At 53.8% G+C, this 25,944-nt stretch overlaps 1 protein-coding gene across 2 annotated transcripts in view; it reads left to right on the forward strand.

Moving 5' to 3' along the window:
* Nucleotides 1-25,944, forward strand: part of IQSEC1 (IQ motif and Sec7 domain ArfGEF 1) — a 176,827-nt gene that overhangs the window by 9,649 nt on the left and 141,234 nt on the right. Inside the window, exon 2 of one of the 2 annotated variants that reach the window (XM_009200179.4) lies at nt 14,887-14,931. The exons of the other annotated variant lie outside the window; for it this stretch is intronic. Within the exon in view, the coding sequence (XP_009198443.2) occupies nt 14,887-14,931 (45 nt within the window). The remainder of the gene's footprint in view (nt 1-14,886; nt 14,932-25,944) is intronic. 2 annotated transcript variants of the gene reach the window in all.

The raw sequence follows: 25,944 nt of genomic DNA on the forward strand, positions 1-25,944 counted from the left end.
CATTCCTCTTCTCAGGTGGGCCTTCCTGCTCCCCTGAGCTTGCAGGACAGCCCTGCTGATGGCCACTCCTGCCCTCCTCTGCCCTATGCCTGCAGCATTCCTGATGACACAGATGACACAGTCACCATGCTTGTCTCTGCCTCCTGCCACCACAGTGGGCAGCTGGGACAGAGACAAATAACATTCCATCAAATGCCGTTTTGAAGACGAAAATGGACCAGTCAACTAAAGCTAAAAGGTTAAGGGAGGAAGCAAGTCCTTTTTATGACTTTATCATTCTTCAAATTGACTGTTCTATGAATTGGCTTTCAGTGAATTGACTTGTTACTGGTTGAAGGAAAGCTGGGACATGGCTGGTGAGGTTGTGGGCAGGACTGGGGCAGTGAACAGGGCGGTGGGGAAGCCAGACCGGGCGTGCTGTCGGCTCTCTGAGGGACCGGGCTTTGCCCGCTAGACTGCCCAGCCCAGGAGTCCTGGCTCTTCTTCCCCTGTGCATCCCATTTCCTGAGCATGAGCTCAGGATATCAGGACTCGGAGGAACTGGGGCTGCACCAGAGATACCCATCCCCCTTTATATCCCATGGCATGACCTTGCCACACTGACCTGACCTCTGAGGAATGAAGGTCCTGTCAGAGCAATTCCTGTGGCTCAGCAGGTGGCTGACCTGAGCGTGGCTAATAGAAAAATGTTTTATCGGCACCAACGGCTTCATTCCTCATCAAGATGTCCCTGACATCTGCTTGGAATGGTTACTAAGGGAAGTAATACATCTTAAATCACCAGGGCCCTGGCTGAAGTTTACTGCCTATCTCTCAGGGCCCTCGGTGGCCCCACGATGACACTGAGCGTTTTCCTCCCATTTGCCCTCCACCATCAGATAACAGAGAAACACCCTCAAGTCTCTCCAACCCCTTTCCTTGTTCAGGTTTCTGTCCCCTGACCGTCTCTGGGCTGCAGAGAGGTTGGGCTGCCTCAGAGGAGCTCCCCAAGACCAGGTGAGCCCAGCAGATGTGGGGTCCAAGATCCGGGGGTAATCAAGACCTTTTTCTGAACCTCCCCTGCCAGGACCCCACCACTCTCCAAGGAGCTGCTCAGATGGAACTCCTTATCTGCTGCCCAGTGGCTGTGTGACTTGGGGCAGATGACTTAATCTCTCTGAACCTATTTCCTTTTCTGTAAAATGAGGCTAATAATACCAGCTTTGCAGGGTGGCCATCAGGACAGAATGAGGTAATAAGGCCTGTGATATCTCTGTGACCTATAGAGATTATTCCTGTCCCCTTCCTCCCCTGGATTCCCATGGCACAGGGCTGGGCTTCAGGACATGCTAGGACTTAAGAAATGTGAACATCTGGGAAGGGAAGGGAAGCTGGGCCATAACGGTGTATCCATCAGGAGCCTTTGGGTGGCAAACGGCAGAAACTCAAGTCAAAGGGATTTCCGTGGTTACTGTCAGTGAGTAGCCCATGGTCTGGCTTCAGTGTGGCTGGCTCCAGGGGCTCCAACATTCCTGAGGCCGTGTCCCGTTCACCTTTCCCCAGGACGCGTTCCTGTGTGGAGGCTCCAGCCCCCTCAGCAGCCTCAGTCCCCCTGGTTAGCCCTGGGGCTCATGGCCATTCCTGAAACCATCTCCATCCCCAAGAGGAGCCATGTGCTGATTGACCAGCCTCTGTCACTTGGCCACACCTGTAGCTGGAGCATGGGGTCAGCCCCCCTGAACCACTGGGCTGGGAATTAGGAGGGGAATTCAAATGTGTGTGTTTGTTGGGATGGAGGTAAACCAAGTCTAGAAACAGGCCACCAGATTTTGCTTGGAGTTAGAGGAGAGCCTGGCAGTTTGGGGCAAATCTGGACGGAGCTGGTAGCCTCAGTGCAGTAGTGTGCAGAGGCCCAGGGCAGCCAGAGCCATGGCTCAGGTACCAGGGAGGCCAGCCCAGCACCCCACGCCAGGCAGCTGGCCCCTGGCGTCAGCACAGGGCCTGGAGTCATGGGCTCTGTGTGTTAGGGGCTCTGTGGACCTTGGTGGGGGCTGGGGACTGCATGTGCTAGGTAAGTCCTGGGACCCCTGATGTTCAGGATCCAGCTGCACCTCTGGGCTGGCACATCCCCCTCTTGCTTTGCCAACTGGGACCTATAAATAAGCACTTTTTCTTACCATTTCATCTTTCCTCTTTTCCTAGTGATAGATATTTTTAAAAACTGCCTAGGGCATTGTATGTTACATGAAAAAACTCATCATTTATTCTAGATTGACCTGAAATCTTTTTTACCAGCACCTCAAGGAGGGGAAACCCTTCCTGGCTGCTTTGAGCCTCCCTGGGGAGGAACAGTGAGGAGAGGCAGTCATGCTCATGCTGCTGGCTCTGTCCCCTCGTCCCCGTCTATAATATGGGCCATTCCCGGCCTCATGGGCCAGAACCATGGGGTAGGAATTGCACAGGGGTTTCCTGAGCAAGAGCAAGTTCTCAGGGAGGGCCAGGCCACGCATGACTAGAGACCCATGTTGTCTCCTTTAGTCTGAAGTATATTGTTTCTCTTTTCCTTCCCTCCTTCCCTCCCTCCCTCCTTCCCCCCTCCCTCCCTCCCTCCCCCCCCCCCCCCCCTCCCTTCCTTCCTTCCTTCCTTCCTTCTTTCATTTTTTAGAGACAGGGTCTTGCTCTGTCGCCCAGGCTGGAGTATAGTGGCCCAATCTCAGCTCACTGGAGCCTTGAACTCCTGGGCTCGGGTAAGCCTCCCACCTCAGCCTCCCAAGTAGTTGGACACAGGCACCCACCACCACACTGGCTAATTTTTTTAAAATTTTTTTGTAGAGACTGGGTTTTGCCATGTTGTCCAGGCTGGTCTTGAACTCCTGGGGTTCCTCCTGCCTCAGCCTCCTGAAGTGCTGGGATTCCAGGCATGAGCCCCCATGCTGCCTCTCTCACATCACCCAGAGGGTGCCCCCGTGCCAGGCCTGTGCTGCATGGGCAGGGGGTGATAGGAAAAGCTGGAGGTGGTCTGATGGGGAGGCTGAGGCAGCTGCTGAAGCGGAGATGCCCAGGGTGCCCACGGAGATTCAGCCCAAGGCTGGGAAGGAACAGGGGAGAACAGGGCATCAAAGGCATGGTAGACCGTGGTGCCCAGTAGTCTGGCCTGGGGGTCTGATGGGTGGCACCACCATTGCCGAGATGGGCCCCTGGGATGGGGCCTGCTGGTGTAAGGAGAGCCCTATGGGACACCCAGGGAGGAGCCCACGAGCACTGAGCTCCTTGTGTCTGAAGGTCAGGGGTGGAGGGAGGTCAGACTCAGGACGGTGACCTTGGTGGCCCCAAAGAGTGGAGGGAGCCCAGGAAGAGATGGCTACCCCAGGAGAGGCTGTGTCAGAGGCTGGCACCATCCCCATTCTCATGCCCTGGTGAGGGCACTACCCCTCCATCCACCTCCTGCACCCCAGGGCTCAGCCCACCCACCTGGCTGAGGGCAGCGCTCTCCGCTGCTGGCCAAGACTACCAGCCACTCCCTGAGCCGAGGGCACCCAAGGCCTGCCGCCTACTGCAGCTCTCTGCCGGGAAAATGCTCTGTGTCCCAAGTGGAGACAGATGCATGGGGAACAGTGCATGCCGCGACAGCATCTTGCGCCCCTGAAATAGAAGCCCGCACGCTCAGACCGAGCTTTCCAGCTCCTCCCTCTCATGCATGGCGGGGGATGGGAGGCAGGTTGGGCTCTTTTTATCCAGAAACCAACACACCCTTGAACCCACAGGCTGGGGGTGGGTTCTGCTTCCAGGGCCCCACTAAGGCTTCAGGTCCCCTGCAGCTGCCCTCCAGGTCCTCCCCTGGATGGTGCTGACTGGCCACAAAGAGGGCCCTTATCTGCTGTGTGACTTCAGACAACCCCTTTACCTCTCTGAACCCCAGCTTGCTCCTCTGCGAGGTGGGAAAGATAACAACCCCTGCCCCCAAGGATGTTTGGAAGGACAGAGGTCATATACCAGGCACACAGTGGCACTCAGCCCATCGTGGCCCTAGCCTTTATTGGCCTCTCCTAACCTTCATGCCCCTGTGGGGTTTGCGTGGAAGTGCCCAGCCTAGCATCTGGCCCACAGGGGTTTGAAAATTACTATTTTTTTCTTTTCTTTTTTTTTTTTTTTTTTTTGAGACAGTCTCCCTCTGTCGCCCAGGCTGGAGTGCAGTGGCGCCATCTCGGCTCACTGCAACCTCCACCCACCGGGTTCAAGCAATTCTCATACCTCAGCCTCCTAAGTAGCTGGGATTACAGTTACCCACCACCACTCCCAGCTATGTTTTGTATTTTTTGTTGAGACGGGGTTTCACCATATTGGCCAGGCTGGTCTTGAACTCCTGACCTCAAGTGATCTGCCTGCCTTGGCCTCTGGAAGTATGGGGGATTAAGGTGTGAGCCACTGTGCCAGGGCTGAAAATGTTGTTGCTTAATCAGAAGGATGTGTGAGTTAAGCCTGAGCTGTTTTGTCACCTGCTGTCTGTGCTCCTGACCCTCAGTTGCAGGGAGCCTGGGGGCAGATTTTCCTTTCGTGTGGTTGCTGAGTCCTGGCATGGGGTGGCGGAGTGGGTAAGGAGAGCCCTAAAACAGCAGGGAGTTTTCCAGACTCAGGCGGGCTGAACTTCTGGGCAGGGTAGTTTGGCAGGATAGAGGAGCTTTGGAGGCCAACCCTGGGACAATCACCTCACTGTGCCCAGTGGTAGGGCCCCGAGGCCGGCAGGCAGGGTGTCTGGGGTCCCATCCTAGCCTAACCTTTACTCACTGTGTGACCCTGTGCCAGGCGCTTCTCCTGTCTGTGCTAAGACCAGGCCTGGGGACAGTGGGGTGTTGCCCGCCACTCACTGGAAGAGCCCATGTGCATGTGCCTGATTGCACATGTGTGTGTGTAGTGTCTGCATTGTATGGGCTAAGAGTGTGTCTTATGTGTGTGCTTGTCTGGCCATGTGAGGGCAGCATGGCTCTGAGGGTGTGTTGTGGGTTGGAGGGCTATCCTGTAGACCCTCCATTGGGCATGGAAAAGTCTACAGGGCCAAGATTGGCCTGGGGCCTCCACTGTACCCAGCAGGTGTACGCTGTGCTCCCCACCACTGTTTTAGGTCAGGGGCTCAGGTCTGGGAGGGCGGCTGTGAAGCAGAGGCCACCTCCATCCCCTGACTGTGTCTTCAGTCCACATGGGCAGCTGTGCCTGAGATTGAACGGCCAGAAAGCCAGTTTAAGAGCGTGTTCTTGTTGGGGGAAGGCAGGAGCACATTGTGGTCAAGATAAGGCCTCTGTGTAAGGAACAAGAGACTAGGGGAACATGTATGCGTTGCAGGTCTTGAACTCTTGCATACTGCCCGTCTCTGTGTGCATATGTGTCTGCTTGTGTTCACATAAGGAAATCTTGTAAGGGGGCCCAGGAGATGGGGCTCTGTGTAAGGAGTAAGAGACCAGGGGAGCGTGTATGCATTACAGGTGTGCATTGTGTGCCTGGGAGCCTGGTGGATATGGAACATTTAGGAGGGAGACCCTCCACATGACAACTTTTGTGTTTTGGTTTTGAACCATGAGTATACATTAGGGATTTTAAAATGAAATTTTAAAAATGTGTAAGTTGCTAGGTCTGGGGTGAATTGGGTTGCTTTCTGAATATCCTAAGGACCTCCAGTGGAAGGACACCCTCAGGGAACGCTCGTCTCAGCAAATCCTCCATCCTGAGGTTGGGAGGGCCCAGAATGTTCTTCCTGGTTGGAGATCAGCTGCCTGAGCTGACTGTGGGTGGTGCAGGACCCTAGAGCAGGGAGCAGGGGACAGAGCCCACAGGCTCAGGTCAGGAGCTAAGTGGAGCCACTTATCTGCAGAGGAGGCTTGGGGAGGTCTCTGCCTTTCGGAGCCTCAGTTTCCTCATCTGTAAAATGGGAATAAGAAACTCAAGCTTCCCAGGGCAGCTTGAGGATTAAATGAGATCCCGTCAGCACCTGAAGGGTCTGACACCTGAAGGAGGTGAGGCTGAAAACCCAGGAAGGACCCCTCAGAAAGGCCAGGTGGACCCCAGAGGGTTTTCTGGAAGCTGTATTTGCCCTGTAGATGGGGTGGTGCCAGATGGTTCTTTCAGGGCAAGGAGTTGAGATTGGGAGCGCTGAACTCCAAAGATTGCAGGTACACCCTCCCCCAAGCCTGTACTAGACTAAGGTTTCTCTCTGCTTCTTGCCCGTCAGTGAATTGGGCCTAGAATGAACAGGACTTGGCAGCAGTCCTGGACTCGGGACCAAAGGACACTGATGCACAGGCTTGGTCAGGCTCCAGGCCACATGGTGAGGCCTTGGTCCCACCCGGACAAGCCCAGGGTAAGTTGGACATGCCCTGACCCGAGACACTCATGACTTGTGCTGCTGCCTTAAGAAGAGAGTCCTTAGTGGAGCCTTTGGGGGTCACAGAAGAAGCTGGGATGGTGGTTGGGGGGACATCTCGGTGGTGCTACTTGGCAGGTGTGACGATCCAGGTGGGCCTCTCTATGAAAGCCAGGCCTTCGTTCCTGCAGTAGATGCCTGGCCTGGCCCACGCTGGACCTGGACCCTGCATCCCAGGGCCGCTCCGCCAGGATGTTCCGAGGTCACTCTGCAAGCTTTTGTCCTTGCTGGCCCCTTGCACAGCACGTACTCCCTCTGTGACCTTGGCTCAGTGGTCGCCTCTTCCTTGAGGCAGCTCTGGACCAGGTTAGTGGGGGCAGCCCCCTGCTTCGCCACCCTACCCATCCACTGTCTCCTGGTATTACTTTCTGGATCCCTTGAGATTATATTGTTTGTGTATTTTGCCTGTGTCCCTGCCCTATGTGGGTGGTGAAGGCATCTGTCCTATTCACTCTTTGAGTCATGCCTCTGATCATGGCTAGGTGCCTCCGTTTTCACATCTGTAAAGTGGGAAGGAGAATATCTCGTGTCACAGGGTGGTTGTGAGCATGAAATGAATTAGTACTAAGCTCTTAGACCTTAAAGTGGGGGCTGCGTGGAGACTAGGTTGAATGAAGCTTCGTTTCAAAGTGGCCTGAGACTCTCCCTGCCAAAGTTAGTAACTGCTTCTCTAGACAAACTCCTCATGACACTGATGGGGAAACTCAGGCCCAGACAGGTCTCACCCCAGGGCTTCTGCCTCGCTACCCTGGGCTCTCTGTCCAGGAAGACCTCACTGAGACCCCTGTCTGCCCCCACAGGAGGGAGTGTTCCAGACATAGGCGGGCTGAGCTCCTGGGCAGGGCAGTTTGGCAGGATGGAGGGGTGTGGAGGCCAACCCTGGGACAATCGCCTCACTGTGCCCAGTGATGGGGCCTCAAGCCCACAGGCAGGGCGGTCTGTGGCCCAGAGCCAGGACAGGAAGGCTGGCAGTGGGTGGACAGGAGCCTTCTGTGGCCTTCTTAGAGCTTGGGAGGCCTGGGCAGGACAGGCGGGCATGAACCAGTGTAGCAACCCCTCAGGCCAGTTTACGAGGCGCCTCCAGCCGTCAGCTCCTGGGAGCCTTGCTGTAACCGCTGATCAGCCCGTTTTACAAATGAGGAAACTGAGGCTCAGGAAGGGTCATGTGGCTTTTGAGGCCTGCACTGGAAAGCCCAACAGGGTCCGTCTGACCGAAGTGCCCCACCGTGGCTCCTGGGGTCCCACCATGTGACACTGGCAGACAGCCTCACCCCTCGGGGATCATGGAATGAGACCGCAAGGTGACCCAGTGGCTTTCCTGGGCTCAAGTCCAGAGGCCACCTCTTCACTTCTCTGCGCCTCAGCCTCAGGAAGCCCAGAGAGGAGGGATGACTGCATCCCGTCCCTGAGCTCAAAGGGCACAGTGAGCCTGGGAGACCTGGCATCGCTGTTAGGCTTCCTTCTCTCTGGCAACATGGTGGGGTAGCAGGGAGGCCAGGAATGCAGACCCAGCGTGCTCTTGTTCACTTCTTCTGTGACACAGCTCATAGCTTGGCTGTGGACACCAATGGCTGACATGTAAACCGCAGGGCCAGGGCCTGGTGTGTGGGGGACAGGGTAGAAGGGTGCCCACTGCTTCCTCCCTTGCCCTCGCTTCTGCCCCAAACAGAGAAACTTCTGGAGCCCTAAGAATGGTCCAGCACTCACAGTCAGTTGCTGGTAGGAGTGTGTTGTTGGTGCCACCTCTGGGTGGACATCCGGGTGTACCCAGAGCCCAAAAAACATCCCTCCTGTGCCCCAGCCATGCCAGGAATTGGTCCTAAAGGATAGACTGTGGCTGTGCACAGAAACCCTATTGAAGCCACTGCCTTGTTTACCAGGACCAACGAGAGAGACAGCCAAGCTCAACACCCACCGTGGGCAGGGGAGTGCCTGCCAGGCTCCACCAGCTTTCCATGGGGCGAGGGGAGGAATGCTTCCAGACCCAGAAACACACTCGAGAGACGGTGCGAAGTGGGGGAAAGTGTTTCACAGAGTGAAGCGTATTTTTGTGTAACTAAAACACATCTACATCCAGACACAGGCACAGCCAGAAAATCTCGTCAAATATTAACACTGGGGTATCCCCAGGGAGTTGGAATGGTGGATAATTTTATTTTTCTTGTTGTGCTTCACTGTTATTTTCTAAAGTTAGTACAGTGAATATATGCGACTTATTTAGTAAGAGGGAGGGGGCAGTTGAACAGAGAGGTCTGTGTCCTCCCCACCCCTTTGGAAACTGAGGCAAATTACTCATACAACCCGTTCTGGGGCCTGTAGCAGTCTGAAGCGTCCCTTCCTCGAGCCCCTCCCAGGTCATGCCCCCACCCGAAACCACAGACCCAGCCCACTCGCTGGTTGCCCCTGGCGAACCCAGTCATGGCAGCTGCCGGGGCTGTGAGCTGACTCCTAGAGTCTCCCTTCTCCCCGTGGTCCCTGCCTTCTTTCCCTTTTCCTCCCATTCCCTCTCAGGAACACACAAGGTCATCATCTGGCTGAGACAACTCAGAGCTGCCTTTGGCCACCTGGACCCCGCCCTGAGGCCCGGATCCAGTTGTTCCTTCCAGAAAGCACAGGATGTTCTGGAAGAATTCTTAAGGCAGCGAATGGGTTCTTTTAAAATGGCAGAACTGTCTAAGCTTGGGAGGCTCGAGGGGATTCACTGATTCTGCGTTAGGTCTGGGAGCTTCTGAAGCAGATGGTACACATAGATGCTCCAGCAAGGATGACGTGCAGGTGGCAGAGAAGCTCATGGAAGGATGGGTAGCAGCATCCCCACAGGGAAACGAGGTTAAAACCACAGCCAGCTCCTTCTCTTCCTTTCTCCATCATTGTGGTGTGTGCTTGACTCCACTTCTCGCCTTGTCTTCCCATAAGACTTTCAGGAGTAAGTGATTTCCGGCCAAGAAAATAAAGCAAAATCGTCCCATTCCCCCGTGGATTTGGATGAAAACTGGTAATAAAATCAGGCACAACTCCAAAAGGAGACATTGGAGAAGAACCAAGCTGGGTCTATAAAGAATTACACATGAGATGGCACACATATTGGTGCTGTCTCAGGGTCACAATCATGTTGCCAAATCAAGCTGAAAATGTCACCACTATCTGGAGAGTTGGACATGTTTTATTGGGAATGTATTTTTTCTCTCTGAATATGTTATGAACGCGTTGGTTGGCTGGGTTCAGTAGTAAATATGTGAGAACTTTCATTTAAAAAAAAAAAAACCGACATGGCACCGTGTACGTCTGTCCGAATGGCTAACACGGAAAGGGACAACGTGAAACGCCAGGTAGGCTGCAGGGAAACTGGATCACTCACCTGTTGCTGGTGGGAGTGTGGTACAGCCATGCTGGAAAACGGTTTGGCAGTTTCTTTTAAAACTCATCATACACACACCACATGACCTACCAGCTGGGCTCTTGGGCATTTCTTCCAGAGAATGAAGACTTGCGTCTACACAAACACCGGTCCAAGAACACTTGCGGCAGTCCTAGTCATAACAGCCCCCAAACCGGAAACTGCCCAGATGCCCTCAGCAGGTGAATGGTTAAATACACTGTCCCAGCCATGCCAGGGAGCACTGCTCAGCAGAGAGGCAGAGCGGACCCTCCACACCCAAGCATGACTGAATGCAGAGGGCATGGGGCTGAGTGCAGAAAGCCAGTCTTAAAAAGTGGCACACTGGATGATTCCATTTGTGTGGCACTTGAGAGATGAAAATATGATGGGGATGGAGAAGAGATGGGCAGTTGCCAGGGATGAGGGCTGGTGGGAAGAGGCGAGGGAGCTATGGAGGGTGCCCAGGTAGCCTGGTGAGGAGACGGCCCTGTGCTGGATCATCGTGGGGGCCACACAGAGCTGGGGGAGAAGGAATCACAGGGACATGCAGGCGTGTGTAACTGGTGAAGTCCCCATAGGCCCAGTGGGCTGTGGCTTTCCTAACATCGATGGTGTACTGCAGGTGTGCAAGATGTTATCTCTGGGAAAGGCTAGGGGAGGGGCACACAGGATCTTGTACTTTTTGTTTGGAACTTTCTGTACATCTATGGTTATTTCAAAATAAGCAGTTTTTTTTTTTTTTTTGAAGCCCTAGGTGCAGGAACTTGGTCTACATTAGGGCCTAAGCGTCCATATTTCTTAAAAGCACCCCAGGGTGTTTACCCTACAGCCAGGATAGAAACACTGACCACTTCCTCATTTAGCAGAGGGAAACTGAGGCAGGGAGGGAGGTTTCCAAGGCCACGCAAGTGCTGTGCAAGAAAGGGGATGACCACCAGTTCCAGCTGAGCCTGAGGCCTGGGCTTCTGCTGCTCCAGGCTGGTGCTGGAGACTGAACGTGAGGCAGACTGTTTGGTTTTTGTCTTTGTGTTAATTGATATTGAATTATTATCTATGTACAGAAAAATACACACTTCATCAGCATATGGCTTGTAGAATTGTCACAAACTGAACATACTCATGTAACCAGCACCCAACCTCAGAACAGATCACACCCCAAGATCCCTGTGGTGCCCCTGCCAGTCACAGCCCATTCCCCGGGGGCCCTCTCCTGACTTTGTGCAGCACAGAGCCAGCACTTTTTCCTGCTCTTGAACTTTGCATCAATGGTCGGGTGCTGTTCAGAAGCAGTGCCAGGGTGTAGGCCTGGGGCAACCAGTTGGTTCTGAAAAGGGAAAGGAAGCAGCCTCCCCAGGATGCTGTGGAGTGGGGCTGGGGACAGAGGAGGGGGGCCTCACTCAGCATGGCTGGAAAGGGCTGCTTGTCTCTGAGCCAGAGGCGAAAGATGGAGGAGAGACTGGACCCCTGCCCAGCTGACTGGCAGCTCTGTGTCCATAAGCCTGGACCAGGATCCCCCAAAGATCCTGGGGGTGAAGCAGGGGAAGCGACACAGCTCCAGCAGGTAGACAGAGCTCTGGACTTGGGGCTGGCAAACCTTTAGGGAAACTGGGTGCCACTGAGCTTGTTGCTGTACCTCTCTGAGCCCCAGTGCCCTCATATATAAAATGAGACTCATATGTTTATATATATAACAAATATCTATTAACATAGAGGTAATGTTTTAAAAAATATGTGTGCATGTTATTATAACATTTATATTTTGTTTGTATGTTGTTGGTATCACACATGAATATATGTAATATAATGCAATATAAGATATATTGAATATCATACAAATCTTTTGAGTCCTTTCCTAGTCAGAGCTAGCTTTTATGGAATGCTGACTCTGTTCTTGGCACTGTTTTAAGCCTTTTAAATGTATTAACCTGTTTAATCTTCCCAAAACATTACAGATGAAAAAACTAAAATGGGGCACAGAGAGGTTAGTTAACTTGCCCAAGGGCACTCAACTAGTAGGTGGCACAGCTGGGATTTGAACCCTGGCCCTCTTGGCTCTAGAACACATGTGTTAACCTTTAAGCTCTTACATCTCGATATACACTAGTCTATGTAATGATAATAACGATGTATCTCAAATATGCATGCAATGGCGTTTTCTGGTTTGCAAAGCCCTTTTACTTTATGGGCACTGTCTCATTTCTCAACAGCTCTGGGAGGTAGGCGCTATTATTGCTATCCCCAGGGCACACACCAGTTGGGGTTGGTTCCAAATTCAGGTGTGCTGGGCTGAGGGTCTCTCTGGGGACCCTGTGCACCCTCACTCTGGGCCTTTTTTACTGGGGCCTGTTCCTGGCCTGTGCACTGCTGTGCTGAGTGATGAAGAAGGACGGCAGGGAGAACAAGGCCTCAGTCTTGGCTGGACAAGGCTGCAGACAACTTGGACCCAACAGGGCGGTTGACAGAGGGAGGATCTCCATTCAGAGCCACTCCTAGCTATACTGTCTTGGAGGGGCAGGGCCCCGAGGCAGCTGGTGGGAGGAACTGCTGAGTGTTCCAGGCCACAGAGGATTTCCCAGGGTGGGGAGTGGGGGCAGGGACACAGGTGGGGAGAAGTGGAGAGGGCAGGCAGGGGCCACTGCCTACTGTGGGGTTCAGCACTGGGCCACAGCAGGCCTGTAGGGCACGTTGCATCCATCTGACAGTTTCCCATCTTCACATGTGGACTTCATCGACCGTACTCTCTGGTTGGAGAGAGAGTATTGCACACAGCTCAATTCCTTGGACCCATGTACCACAGCATGTAGGGTGTAACTGTACCTCTGTTGCGTGGCTCAATGAGTTAATACCTGTGAAGTGTTAACACTCCTGCCACTTATTAACTGCTCAAAAAATATTTGCTATTATTAGGGAAATGAGAGAGAGGAGAAGAAAGAAAGGAAAGGAGGGAGACAGGAAAGGAAGAAGGAAGAAAGGAGTCTGCTGAGGAAGGGTGCAAGGTAGACAGAGAAAGAGGTTGACATTTGAGCAGGGTTTTGAAGGGTAAATAGGAGTTTGCGTCTGAATAAGGAGGCAGAGAATAGAATGGTGTTCTGTGTATGGGGTCTCCCTGAGCCATACCTCAGCCTCTGTGAAGTGGGAGCATGATTCCATGTACCTCATAAGGTTAATGCAAGGGTTGGATGAGGAAGTGTGTGGGAAGAACACATAGCCCGAGGTAGGCTCCCTGCAGTAGGTGAAGATATTGCTGTTTGTCATGATGTGGCCAGAGTGAGATCAGAGCTGGGGAGCTGAATCTCTATGGCTGTGGCAGGGCAGCCCTGGGCCTGGGAACAGTGGGCTCTGCCTGTGGGGCCCAGGAACCTGGTGCCATTTTGTGGTATCTTTGTCGCATTGTATTGGTATCATCTCATGTGGCTCGTGTGCAACTGAGTGGCCAGGCTGGGGGATGGAGGGCTGGGTCCTCTTGTCCAGATCCAGGACTCCCTGAAGCCCCAAATTCCTTACCATACCCAGTATGGGTTCTGGCACTGGAAGGGAGGGAAGGCCTGCTTGCCGCCCCGCTAGCTCTCCCTCCTATAAAACCTGTTGCCCATCCCAGATTGGGCACAGGACTGTGACCAGTCCAGGAAGTGAGCTCATGGCTTCCTGGCACCGCCCCTCATGTCTTCTTTTCTTCATGAGCTTTGGCAAGGCATGACTGGCACACAGGTAGAGCTGCTAAGCCCACCGTGTGTGGCCCTGGGTGGGTTCTGGCTCAAGGGGAGAGGGGTGCCACCTGCGGCCTCTTATGCTGGGGCTGGAGAAGGAGGCATTGCGCTGTGGACGCTCCCGCCCTTATGGACGCTCACGTCCCTAAGGGATGACGTGTGGAGCAGGGCCTGGCACTGGGGATTCGAATCTGCTGAACATGGGATCTCCCAGTGGCCATGATGGTAGCTAGGCAGAAAGTAGTGGAATCACAGGCCAGCATGGGACACGGGAAGGAAGGTCAGCCTCCTTCCAGGAGTGTGTCCAGCAGGGCTCTTATACGAGAGCAAGTAGGGAAACGGAGGCTAAAGCTGGGATGACCCATGGCAGGCACCCAGCATGGGCCCAGAATGTCAAACCCCACTGTGGCCAAACATAGGCCCAGGCTTGGCCTGTGCCATGGACTTCTAAGGTCTCAGGAGAAGCGTGTGAGGCAGCGATGGGGGGTGTGGGTGCCCCATGCAGGAAGGCAGGTGGCATTGGAGGAGAGGGTATTCCAAGGACATGGTCTCTAGGGATGAGTTCTGTGTCATAGCTGATGCGCCCCAGGTGGGCAGGTACAGGCAGTGTTGCTGGGATGGGGCCCCCAGCCTCTAGGAAAGCATCACCCCATGCCCTGAAGATGTAGAAGGTGGGGTGTGCTGCCAGGCAAAGCAGAGATAGTCCTTTCCGATGCATTAGTTGCCCCTGGGAGAGATCTGCTTTTCCTACTCCCATTTTACACATGAGGAAACTGAGGCACAGAGAGGTGAGGGGACAGGCACCAAGTCCATGGCTAGTCATGGATGGAGGTGGGATGTGATCCTGGTTGGGCTGGCTCCAGGCCCACACCCCATAGCGTAGACCGAAGGCAGGAGGCAGGACCCAGGCTCCTGGGCCCAGATCCAGAGCTGGACGCTGAGTCTCTGGGCAGGAAATCAGGGCTCCAGGGCCCCTGGGCTCCTGGCATGGAGGCTGGGTGGGCCCAAACCCATGGATCTGCTGAGATTCCTGGTTCAGGGCTCTTTGGGGAAGGAGCATGGTGGCTCAGGTCAAACATACCCGAGGTTAAGTCTGGAGCAGCCAGAGAGGACCTTTAACCCTGCTCACTGTGCTTCCTCTCTTTGAGCCTCAGTTTCCCCATCTGTCAAGGGGGCAGTGGGACTTGACATTGCCATGGGCTACAGACAAGGCAGCTTCTCCGTTGACCCAGCAGGGGGAAGGAAAGCACATGGTTTCTTGCATGTGGGGCAGACACTCTTCCCAGGGCTGCTCAGTTGCCCCAGGACCTGTCTTGGGACCACCTGCTGGGGCCTGAGTGGACATGGCCCCCAAGGGGTTTGCTGTGTGTGGGACCATAAGTAACCCTGTCTCGCTTTTGCCACCTCAGGAGCTCCCTGGACACCGGAAGCAGCCTCTCAACTGACCGCTACAGGTACTGTCTTGCCATCCACCCCAGCCTGCCCCAGGATCTCCTTAGGTCCCCACTGCCCATCTGCACCCAGAGGCGGGCCTCTAGGAGCCCATCAGGGGAAATTAGCTCCACCATTTGGCCCTGAAATTCCCCCAAGGACCAGAGTACTACTGACATGTCCCCTGAGAGCTGCTACAGCTTGGAGTAGTTTCCCCTCAAATCAAGGTCCCCCCAAAGAGCATGACTGCAGTCCAAGTTACTACCCCAAAGACCAGAGCTCAGCTGAAGGCCCCTCGGAGGATCAGGCTGCAGCTGATAGTTCCTCCGAGATCCAAGGCTGGTGGGTCTCCTGAGGACCAGCCTGCAGCCGGCAGTTCCCATGACAACCAAGGCTGCAGCCCAGGGGAGAAGCCTGACGGTTTCTATTGGTGTGCAGCTGCGCTTGGTGGGAGCCGGGGCGTCTGAGGGTCTCCGCTTCTGTGTGCTTTGTATCTTGATGTCTTCCAAAAAGAGCATTTTCTGTTTTCACAAAAAAGAAAAAAATATTGGAGACTGCGCCTAGAGGAAAGCTCCCTGGACTGGAAGTCAGCAGATCCTTGTTCCAGTCTCGTGGGCAAGAAAGACAAGTGACAGGCAGCCTGTCCTGGCAGTGGGGGTGACTTAGAGGGCTGTGTTCAGTGCATCGATGTGAATTGGGGAGGAGGGGACATCTGTACTGTGTTGTAGAGGTGACTAGAAGTCGACTGGTCCCCTGTTTGGGGTGGGAAACAAGTGGTCCCGGAAGGGAGGACCCTGTGTGGGGACCTGTGCAGGGTGGATGTGGCCGGGGCATGGAGAGGGAGGAGGGGAGTTGGGGGAGCTTCGTCCTGCTAAAGAGCTTGGCTTCTGTGAGAGGGGGTTTTTGAACAAGCCCAAAAGGAGACTCACAAGGTAGTAGGCCCTGTCCTTGGAGACAGCAACCAAGGGCTGGGCCCCACGTGTCAGGGTTGCAGCAGATGCTATACAGGAAGGAGATGTCAGAGCGACCAACTCTGAAACTCTGGACTGCAGGGAGTGAGGGAGTGGCCATCTGGGCCCTGCTTCCCTGAGCCAGCTGGGGACTGGCAGCCCCGCCGCGTGCGCTCCTGGAGGACACAGAGCCAAGTGGTACACACGTGTATACACATGAGCAACACGCTCACGCACTCACCTGATCCTCTGCACGGACACTCCACAGTCACACCCACATAGCATCATAACAGTACTTCCTTTGCTTAGTGAAAGCTGACAATCCTTATGGCCACCCAGCAAGTCAGGGCTATTGTTAGCCCACTCCACAGACGTCACCTGCTCAGGATTCGAGACTGCGGGGGCAGAGCCGGGATTTGAACATGTGGGTATCCTGGTGTGAATGCTGCCCAACACCATAGCACACTGCCTGCCCTCATACTCACAGCTCCTCATATGCCCATTGCACAATCTCACATGCACACACATATACACACAGACTCCAGAACATTCCCACACCCAGTTCTTCCTGTAGTCAAACTCTGGCATTGTCACTTTTGCACATGGGCACACAGCCCCCATTTTGACACATATGTGCTTGCAGGCTCACACTGGTACACACACTCTCACCCCTGATGGGCTGGCCTAGGGTGCCAGCAGGCCTGTGGGTGCCTGCGTCAGGGTGGCCCCAGGGAAGGAGGCTGAGGAGGCTCCTGTAGGGGCTGAGCCTGGCCTCTGCACCACCCACCCATGCCATGGGCGCCACTGCAGCTCTGTCTGCATTGTCCACTCTGCCGGCTGGTCAGTCAGGTGCCCTGCTCGAGGCCAGCCCAGGAAAGTTCTGGCATGAAGGGAGGGTGGATGGGGCTCTTTGTTCTAGGGTGTGTGGGGGCCGAGCAGGTTCTGTGCCCCTGCCCACTCAGGTCTCACTGCACAGCCCTCCATCGGATGGAGTCACACTTGACCTTAGAGCCAACGCCCCAGTGCCTCACTCCCTGGAGGACAGAGCAGGGGTCAGAGTGGAGGCTGTAGGAGCCTCTGCATTCTGCCATATTTCCTGAGCACCTGTGGGTGTCGGGCACTCAGGATCCCTCATTGAGCAGTCCTCTGCCTTCACAGAGCATGTGTGGCAGGCAGGAGCACAGGTAGCAAGCGGACAAAGAATTGGTTTTTAACATAATGTGTCAAGGGGTGAAGAGCTATGGAGAAAATAAATCCAGGTGAAGGGAATAGACAGAGATGGGAGGGTGGCCAGGGAAGGCCTCTGGGCCTGGAAGCACAGGAGGGGCGAGGAGCATCCCAACAGCCTGGTGGGAACAGTGGTGCAGAGGCCCTGAGGTGGAGCATGCCTGGAGGAGTGGCCAGAAGGCAGGTGCTAAGTGGGGCCTGCCCCATCCCTGCCATCTTGCCTTGGCATGCGTCCTGACTCCCAACCCTCACAGCAGCCTCAGACACAGACAGGGCCAGGATCAATGTTCCCCTTTCACAGATGAGGATACCTGAGATCTAGAGACCAGAAGAGCATTGGTGCCAGGTCCAGGACTAGGGCCCAGGACCCCCACCACTACCATAACTCTGTGCCCTTTTTGTGCAGTGGAAGCACAGCTCCGCTACTGGGGGCAAGCTTCTGAGAATCCCGACCCTCGGACGTTCTAGAGGCCTGTGCACAGCCTAGGAATTCAGAAACAAAGGTCCCAGCCAGTAATTGCCGCCTTTCAAAGGCACAGCCGGCTTCCTCTGCCACAAGCGTGAGAGGGAAGCTAATGTCCTTCTCTGGGGGTGTGGGGGGGTGGGGGAGGAGTGGGCAGCACTTCAGGGCTGCTGGCCCCGCCTGTGCTACCTTGCCAAACAAGCACATCACACTCAGCACATCGTGTCTCCCCTGCCCACCCCCAGTTATCAGCCCAAGTGGGATGTCTTGCATCCAGCCTGGGTCCATTACAATGACACTAGGCATCCCCCTTTACCTCTGGCCTCGCACTCCCTGACTGTACTGTAGGAGGCTTGGACCCAGCCATTTGGAAAGGTCTCCCTCTCCAGCCATCCAGGATGGGTGCCTCCAAGGGAAAGTGACTACAGACAAGGCCTCCCAACCTTGGCACTACTGACATTTTGGGCGGGACCGTTCTCTGGTATGGGGGCTGTCCTGTGCATGGTAAGGTGTTTAGTGACATCTAAATGCCACTAGATGCTGGCACTCTCTCCCCATTTGTGACAACCAAAATTTCTCCAGACATTACCAGATGTCCCTGCGGCAAGGGGATGACCAAGATGCCACTGGTGGAGAACCATTGCTCTAGAAGCAGCATTTTTGCTAACGACACTGAGAAAATGCCACCTGAGGTGGGAGACGTTGTTCTTTGGCTTTGCACGGGGTGGAATCAGGCCTCTGGTTCCCAGCCTGGCCTTGGAAGCTGAGCAGCCTTGCTAGAAGCACACAGAGTCTTGTCTTTTTTGTGGCCCCAGCTTCCATCTGACAGCCTGGATGTCATCCCTCCTGGCCAGCAGCTCCTGGGCTCCTGGGCTCTATGTGCACACCTCTGGGTCTTCTCTGTGCCTCTGTTTCTTCATCTGATGGGGAGTGGAGAGGTAGCAAGACCTCCTCGTCTGAATGGAATGTGACCACTGCTTTGCAAACGATGTTGGGTTGTGCAAACGTGGGCCCCAAAGTGGCCAGAGGGGATGAGTGTGGTGCCTCTGAGAGCCTTTCACACGCTATTCAAGATCCTTCCTTCCACAAATGATTATCGAGCCCCTGTAGTGGGTCAGCCCTTAAAAGAGATGGGCCCCTGCCCTGGAGTAGTTGCTTGTAGTCAGGAGAAAGACAGTTAACAAGTAAACATGCAAAAGCAGGATCCTTTCGGAGAAGGGGCTGTCTCATGGAAAGAATCAGACAGGGTAGTGACTGAAGGGGGCTGGGCTGCTATAGCTTAGACAGGAGAGGTGCTGGAATGGGACCTGACTGGCGAGGAGGAGCGGAGCTGCAGGAAGCGTGCCCGAGAGCAGACTGCATGGAACCCAAGGGCGTGCCGGACTCACGGGGGTGCGGGTGGCCAGTGTATCTGGGAGCTGGAGCCTCAGATTTTCGGGTGGCTGGTGTGTGGGGAATGAGCCATGGGAGGGTTGGAGCAGACGCTGGGACCAGCCAGATCCCAGGAGATAAGAGGGGAGAGGTGAGGCTGGGCCGGGGCCTCCTCTCCTATTGTCTGTGACTGCCAGGTCCCCTGGCCCGTGGGGCCACCCGTTCTGCCTGGGGTCCCTCTGCCCAACAATGCGCCTGGTTGTCTGTGGCCCGGCAGCTCAGCCGCTCCCCTCCCTGGTTAGCGACCGGATTCCCCTGCCGGCAGCCAATGAGCGGCTGTCATAGCGGTTCCATTTTAGATTTTATCAATGTGTCCCCGTCACCCAGGCAACGGCAGGCGCTGGGCGACCCTGTCAGTCTTCCTCCGCCTGCCTTTCAGAGCCCAGCTGCCCCCACCCCAAGCACCATGTGGCTACATGGTGAGTTTTCCCTCGCACAGGCCGAACAGGGATTCCGCCAAACGTAATTTATCTGGCAAAAGAGGCCGGTGTTTGCCTGTCATCTGGCCCCCTCCCTACCTGCTTTCCCTGGGTCTTCCTGGCCTCAGCCACTCTGGGCCAGTCAGGCGGGTGCAGGACTGCCCAGCCAGTGCCGGCCCCACCACCCAGAGCCCCAGGGCCTGGTTGGAAGAACAGACTTGCAGAGCCACCATCAGGAACCCTAGCATCCAGGCCCCCCAGGATGATGGGCTGGGGGCCCCCACAACTTGATACAACCAGAGCTGCCTTGGTGTGTCCCAGGGACCCCCAGGGAAGCCCTCAGATGCACCAGCTAACAGAGACAGCAGCAGCATGAGCCGGGCCGGGCGAGCCGCATGAATGAGTTGCTAGGCTTTTGTGCTGGCTGTTCTTTGTATTGGAGGCGTGTACTGTACATGCCGCGCCGGGCGGGCTGGGCCATGTGAGTGGGGGCCGCCGTGGCAGGGACCAGGGCGGGCCGAAGCGGCCGGTTCTCCACCTCCCACCAGCCCCTCTCCGTGTCTCCGCGGAGACACTGCCGTGGTCCAGCTGGAGACCACAAGGTGAAAATGCTCAAGTTCAAGGCCTTTTGCCTGGATTACTGGCAGTTTCTGTGCCTACAGCCCCTGCATGGAGCCTACAAAAGGTAAGTCGACCCTCTGGGGAGAGCCTTGGCCACTAGGGCAATGGGGCCCGGAGGGAAAGTTCGCTCTGAGCCTGCCCGACTGCAGGGCTTCCTCATCTTGGCGGAGGGTCCCCGCCACTGGCCAAGACCAGTGGCGGCATTTGTCGTGGTTCACTTTGCAACTGGGCTTAACTGTTCTTTCCTCTCCCTCTGGCCTGAAACTGGTAGAGTTTCTGCAGAGAAAGGGTCAGCCTGGACTGCTCTGTGGCCAGGCACTGTGTTTCATTGTTCCGTGCTGCTGGGGTGAGCCCTAGGCAGGGAAGATGCACCGGTCCGGGGTCCTGGTCTTTCCCGGCACACTCGCTCTGACCTCGTGGGTTGGATGACTCAGGGGTTGGCCTGCCTCCTCCCTAAGCACAGGTTTGGGGAGGCAGAATTGGGGGTCCCCTGGTCAGGAGATCAGGAGACCGAAGTTCAGTCCCTTTCCTGGCTGTGCGATCTTGGGCGAGTCACTTTCCCTCTTTGAGCCAGTTTCCCATCTGTAGGGATTCGGACTCGATGACATGGATTTGGGGACTGCTCCCTGAGGTGACAGGGGCTGTAGGCACCCCAAGCCCGAATGTTCATACCCCCGGCAGCTTCTTCCGAGCATGTGTGTTCTTCCAGTGCACACCTTGGTCAAGAAAGACCTGCATCCGGGCCAGCAGGAGATCATCGTGGAGCCGTCGCCATGGTCACCTTGAACAGCGTGTTATTAAAGACCTGGAGGAAGGAATTGTCCCATCTATTCTGAGGGAATTAGTTTTTCCTGATTTCACACTCTGTGAAGTCTGCGGCCATTAGCATACGAGCAATTCTGGGAAAGTGTGGGAGCTTTTCTTCTCCCTTCCAGTGGGCTTTCTCCAAAGGGGGAGGGCACAGAGGGTCTCACAGCAGCTGTAGAAAGGAAGTCCCTGCTCTTGGGAGGGTGCCAGCAAGAGTGGCCTGTCCTGCGTCTGATTAGTGCAAGCCACATCAGAGAGGAGCCCGACACCCAGTGGGCCCTGAGCGCCGTGGTACAGCCTTTCACCTGACCCCTGCCCCCAGGCTTGCTCACGTGGCCTCAGGAGGGCACATCCAGCTGTCAGTGATTCAGTGTCTACCGCAGTGGGGCACTTTATATACTTAATTGTTCATCCTCATCCCTCCTGCAAAAGAAGCATTGAAGCCCCTGTGCACAGGTGAGCAGAATAAAACCAGAGGGCAGGCAACTGCAGAAGAGTGGCCACGGGATCTGACCCGTCTTTCCTGTCTCGAGATGCAATCTCTCTTGAATGTCTACAGTCTCAGGCCATATAGACGCCACAGTCCTGGGCCAGGCAGGGACAAATGAGGGACAGACCCTGCTCCACAGGGCTCAGCTGGCCAGGCACGAGTCATGGTCAGAGTCTTGACAGAGGAGCAGGGCTGGGTGCGGGGACTTCATGGAGGAGTTGACAGCTGAGCCAGGTGGTGAAGTGTCTGGAGGAGTTTACTGGGCTGAGATGGGGAGCACAGGTGTTCCAGGCAGAGGGGAAACCACATGGGAAAAACCCAGAGGCTTTGAAAGGGAAGGGTGTCTTCGGGTCATGGCAAGAGGTCATGGAGCTGGGAAGGGGTACCAGGGACTGGGGCTCAGGACCAGGGCCTGGGCCTTGTCCTGCATTCAGCGGGGAGCCCATGAAGGATCTTGGCAAGCAAGTGGCAAGCTGAGAGTCACACTTTGGGGGCCACGTGGTCCAAGAGTGAGAGGCCTAGCTCAGGCTCTAGGAGGAACCCGTGAGAGCGCCCTTTGTCCCCTCCCCTGACCTATGGAGGTTCTTACTCAGAGCCTGTGCTCTTGTTCTTAAGCCCTGACTGTGCTCCAAAGACAAATGAGACTAATCCTTGAGGAGCTCCCAACCTACAAAGGGAAAAGACCTATTAACAATTCATGAATGTTAAGAACGGGGGTAAATAGAGGGTGCACAAAGTACCAGCAGCCTGAGGGAGGTCTTATTGGAAGGCTTCCTGCAGGAGGCGGCATCTGATCTGGGCCTAGATATGGGAGTTGGAATTTTCCAGACAGGAAAGGGCACTGTGGGTGGAAAACAAAGCATGAACAAACGTATGGGAGTGGGACCAAGCCTGGCATGGTGCATAAATGATCAGAGGTGAGGCTGAAGCCTAGTTGTGTGTCAGGGGAAGAGCTAGAAAGGAAGGTGGGGCAGTGAAGCTCAGTGAGCATCTGTTACACGTGAGGCATCGTTCTAAGCACCAATTCTGTGCACTAACGCCGCGAAGTGGAGTCATGATTCTTGCATTTTCCAGGTGAAGAAACCGAGGCACAGGGAGAAGTAGCTTGTCCAAAGGCTCATGGCCAGTCCGTGGTGCTACTGGGATTTAACCAGGGGGTCCAGCTGTGGAGGCTGTGTGCTGCCAGCTGAGCAGCTCCGGCTGTCCACCCTGGCAAATGACATGCTGAGGGCTGGGGGCAGTCATCTTTCCAGCAGTTGTCGACCAGAAATGATGATGCATCAGCCAGGTGGGCAAGAACTCAGACTTTGTGGTCAGACCTCACTGTGGCAGGGAGCTTAGAAAAGTCACTTTTCCTCCACAGCTGTGTAACATGGGAGAAGAAGGATGCTTAGCTCACCTCTTGCGCTTGTGTGAGGATTTCAAGGGTAAATGCTGGGAAAACACTGAATATACAGCACTTAGTAGGGGCTTTGCAAGTAAGTGGCTGTGCTCACCCAAATGGATCCTTCCCCAGGAAGGCTCTGCAAATGGAGCCACTTGGCTTTTTGCCTGATGCCATATTCCGTTGTTTAAAACAGCGATCCCAAACTTAAGAGCATGAAAGGGGTGTTTTGCAGACAATGCATAATTAACCACTTCTAAACACAGGGTGTGCCAGGCTCCCTCAAAGCTGTTAATTATTCTTCATTAGTGATCTCAAATTAATGTAAAATAATCCTGGAGCTCTGCCAGAGGCTGGGGCAGGGGGAGGAGCGGAGCCGCTTATTTCTGGAAAGAAATCTTCACGGTGTGGAAAGAAATCTTCACGGGGCGCCTCTGCGTTCTGCCTTGCTTGCGGGGAGGTGCCTCTGTAGACTCTTTAGCTCTGGCCCAAAGGCCATTATGGGAGGCAGTGAGCCCTCTCCCAAGTTCCCAGAGCCCAGCTGACCTCGGGGTACTTTGGTTAATGAAATAGTTTAGGTGGGAAGAAAATGTGGAGGAGAGTAGTATACCCATCACCCAGCTTCCAGAATAAGCTGTTAGTGATGTGATGGACCACCCCTGTGGGCCACCCCACAAATCTGATACCTCCCTGCTTCCCCAGAGCTAAGCCTAAACAGTCCCTCTTGTTTGGTGTGTAGATTTCCCATGCACATTTTTAAAAATTGCTGTAGGTACATAGTAAGTGTATACATTTATGGGGTACATGACATGTTTTGATACAGGCATGCAACGTGAAATACACACTTCATGGAGAATGGGGTATCCATCCCCTCAAGCATTTATCCTTCGAGTTACAAAGAATCCAATTACATTCTTTCAATTATTTTTAAAATGTACAGTTCAGTTATTATTGGCTATAGTCACCCTATTGTGCTATCCAATAGTGGGTCTTACTCATTCATTCCTTCTATTTTTTGTACCCATTAACCATACCTACCTCCCCCTCTATCCCCCAACTACCCTTCCCAACCTCTGATAACTGTCCTACTCTCTATGGCCATGAGTTTAATTGTTTTGATTTTTAGATCCCACCAATAAGTGAGAACAAGTGATATTTTGTTTTTCTGTGCCTGGCTTATTTCACTTAACATCATGACCTCCAGTTCCATCCATGTTGTTGCAAATGGCTGGATATCATTGATGGCTGAGTAGTACTTCCTTTTATACATATATATACACACACATATATCTGTATTTTTATATATACACTTATATATACTTTATATATTTATATATACATATATATTTACATATGTTTATATTTTATATATATACCAAGTTTTCTTTATCCATCTGTTGCCATGCACATTTTTACAACGTTGTTAACACAAAAGATTGTTTTACATGTTTTTAAACTTTAGATCATAGTATTATAAACTTCTAGTTGCTTTTTTAAAAGTTTCAATTGTAGTAAAACACACATAGAATTAAAATCCACCATCTTAACCATTGTACAATTCAGTGGCATTAAGTACATTCATGTTATTGTGCAATCATTCCTACCATCCATCTCCAGAACTTTTTTATCCTCCCAAACTCTGTACCCATGAAACACTAACTCCCCCCGCACCCCCAGCAGCCACCATTCTACTTTCTTTCTCCATGAATTTCACTGCTCTTCCATATGAATGGAATCAATACAGTATGTTTTTATTGTTGTTATTTCGTCATTTCACTTAGCAGAGTGGTCTCAAGGTTCATCCACGTTGTAGCATGAGTCAGAATGTCCTTCCTTTTAAGGCTGACTCATACTCCACTGTAAGTATGGACCACGTTTTGCTTATCCTTTCATCCACGAATGGACGCTTGTGTTGTTCCCACCTGTTTGCTATTGTGTGTAGTGCTGCTATGAACATGGATATGCAGATATCTCTTCAAGATACCACATGTAAAGCTACTTAGCACATATAAACACTCAAAGAAAGTAATAATAAATAAAAATAAATTGTTTTAAAAAGCAAATTATGAAAGGAGCCCGTCAGATTGCATTCCCACTTCTCCTGACTTCAGAACTGCACTGTCCCCTCAAGCCACAAAGCCACCCAGGTGCCCCCTGTAGAGCCACTCCTCCCTGGACTGAACTTCCCTGGCCAATACATGAGGCCCGGGGCATCAGCTGTGTAGGGGGTGCCCGACAGCCTTGGATGAGCTCAGGAAGCTCGGCCAGCTTGTTTTTTCAGTCAACATTTTATTGGTAAGATTCATCCATGTTGCAATGTATAGATCTCATTGATTCATTTTCATTGGTGTATAGTATTTCATGGTACAGCCATGCCCCGGTCTGAGTATCTGCTCTCCTGTTCTTGGGTATTTTGGTGATGTCCCATTTGTCAGTGTTACAGACAAGGATGCAGTGAGCCCTTGTCCCTGCCTCCTTGTGCATGGCTGCGGGCATTTATAGAGGGTTTGTACCAGGATGGCACAGGAGTGTCTTCAACTTTCCTGGGCTTAGGGAGCTTGCTTTCCAAAGTGGCCCTGGCAGTGTGTAGCCTTACCAGCAGTGGGTGAGAGTCCCATGTCCCCACATTCTTTCTACACTCGATATTAAAAGCTAGGTGTTTTTTTTAATGTAAAGATGAGAGAAAGAGAGATTCAGAGAGGAGAGCATGTAAATGGTATGGGGGCACACCTGTAGCTCGACACAGCCCTAGGCATCCTGGAGTGGAGGGTGAGGTGCACATGTGCTGTTCACCTGGTCTGTGTAGTTCCAGGCCCTCCATAGTAAGAGGCTTCCAAGGGTGGTAGGAACTCTGCCCACATGCTGACTTTGCAACCTCACCTTCAGTATGCCATGGATGCCGTTGTCTGGTTTGGGATGTGGGACTAGTTCTGATCACATAAGGTGCCAGCTGATCTGATGCACAGGTTTCACAGATTGCTTCTATTAGAAAGAACAGAGGCCAGGGATCTCGAAAACACAGCATCTAGAAACCCACTTTGGGACGAGGTCCCCCAACTGCCGGCTCAGTAAGGGAGCTCAGTGGATGGGATTCCAAGCACATAGCCTGGGAAGCTAGCTGAGCTTCCTGGGCTCATCCAAGGCTGTTGGGCACCCCCCACACAGCTGATGCCCTGGGCCTCATCTGTTGGCCAGGGAAGTTCAGTCCAGGGAGGAGTGGCTCTACAGGGGGCACCCTGGGTGA

The sequence above is a fragment of the Papio anubis genome, chromosome 2 (assembly GCF_008728515.1).
Source record: "Papio anubis isolate 15944 chromosome 2, Panubis1.0, whole genome shotgun sequence".
NCBI classification, from domain to species: Eukaryota; Metazoa; Chordata; class Mammalia; order Primates; family Cercopithecidae; genus Papio; species Papio anubis.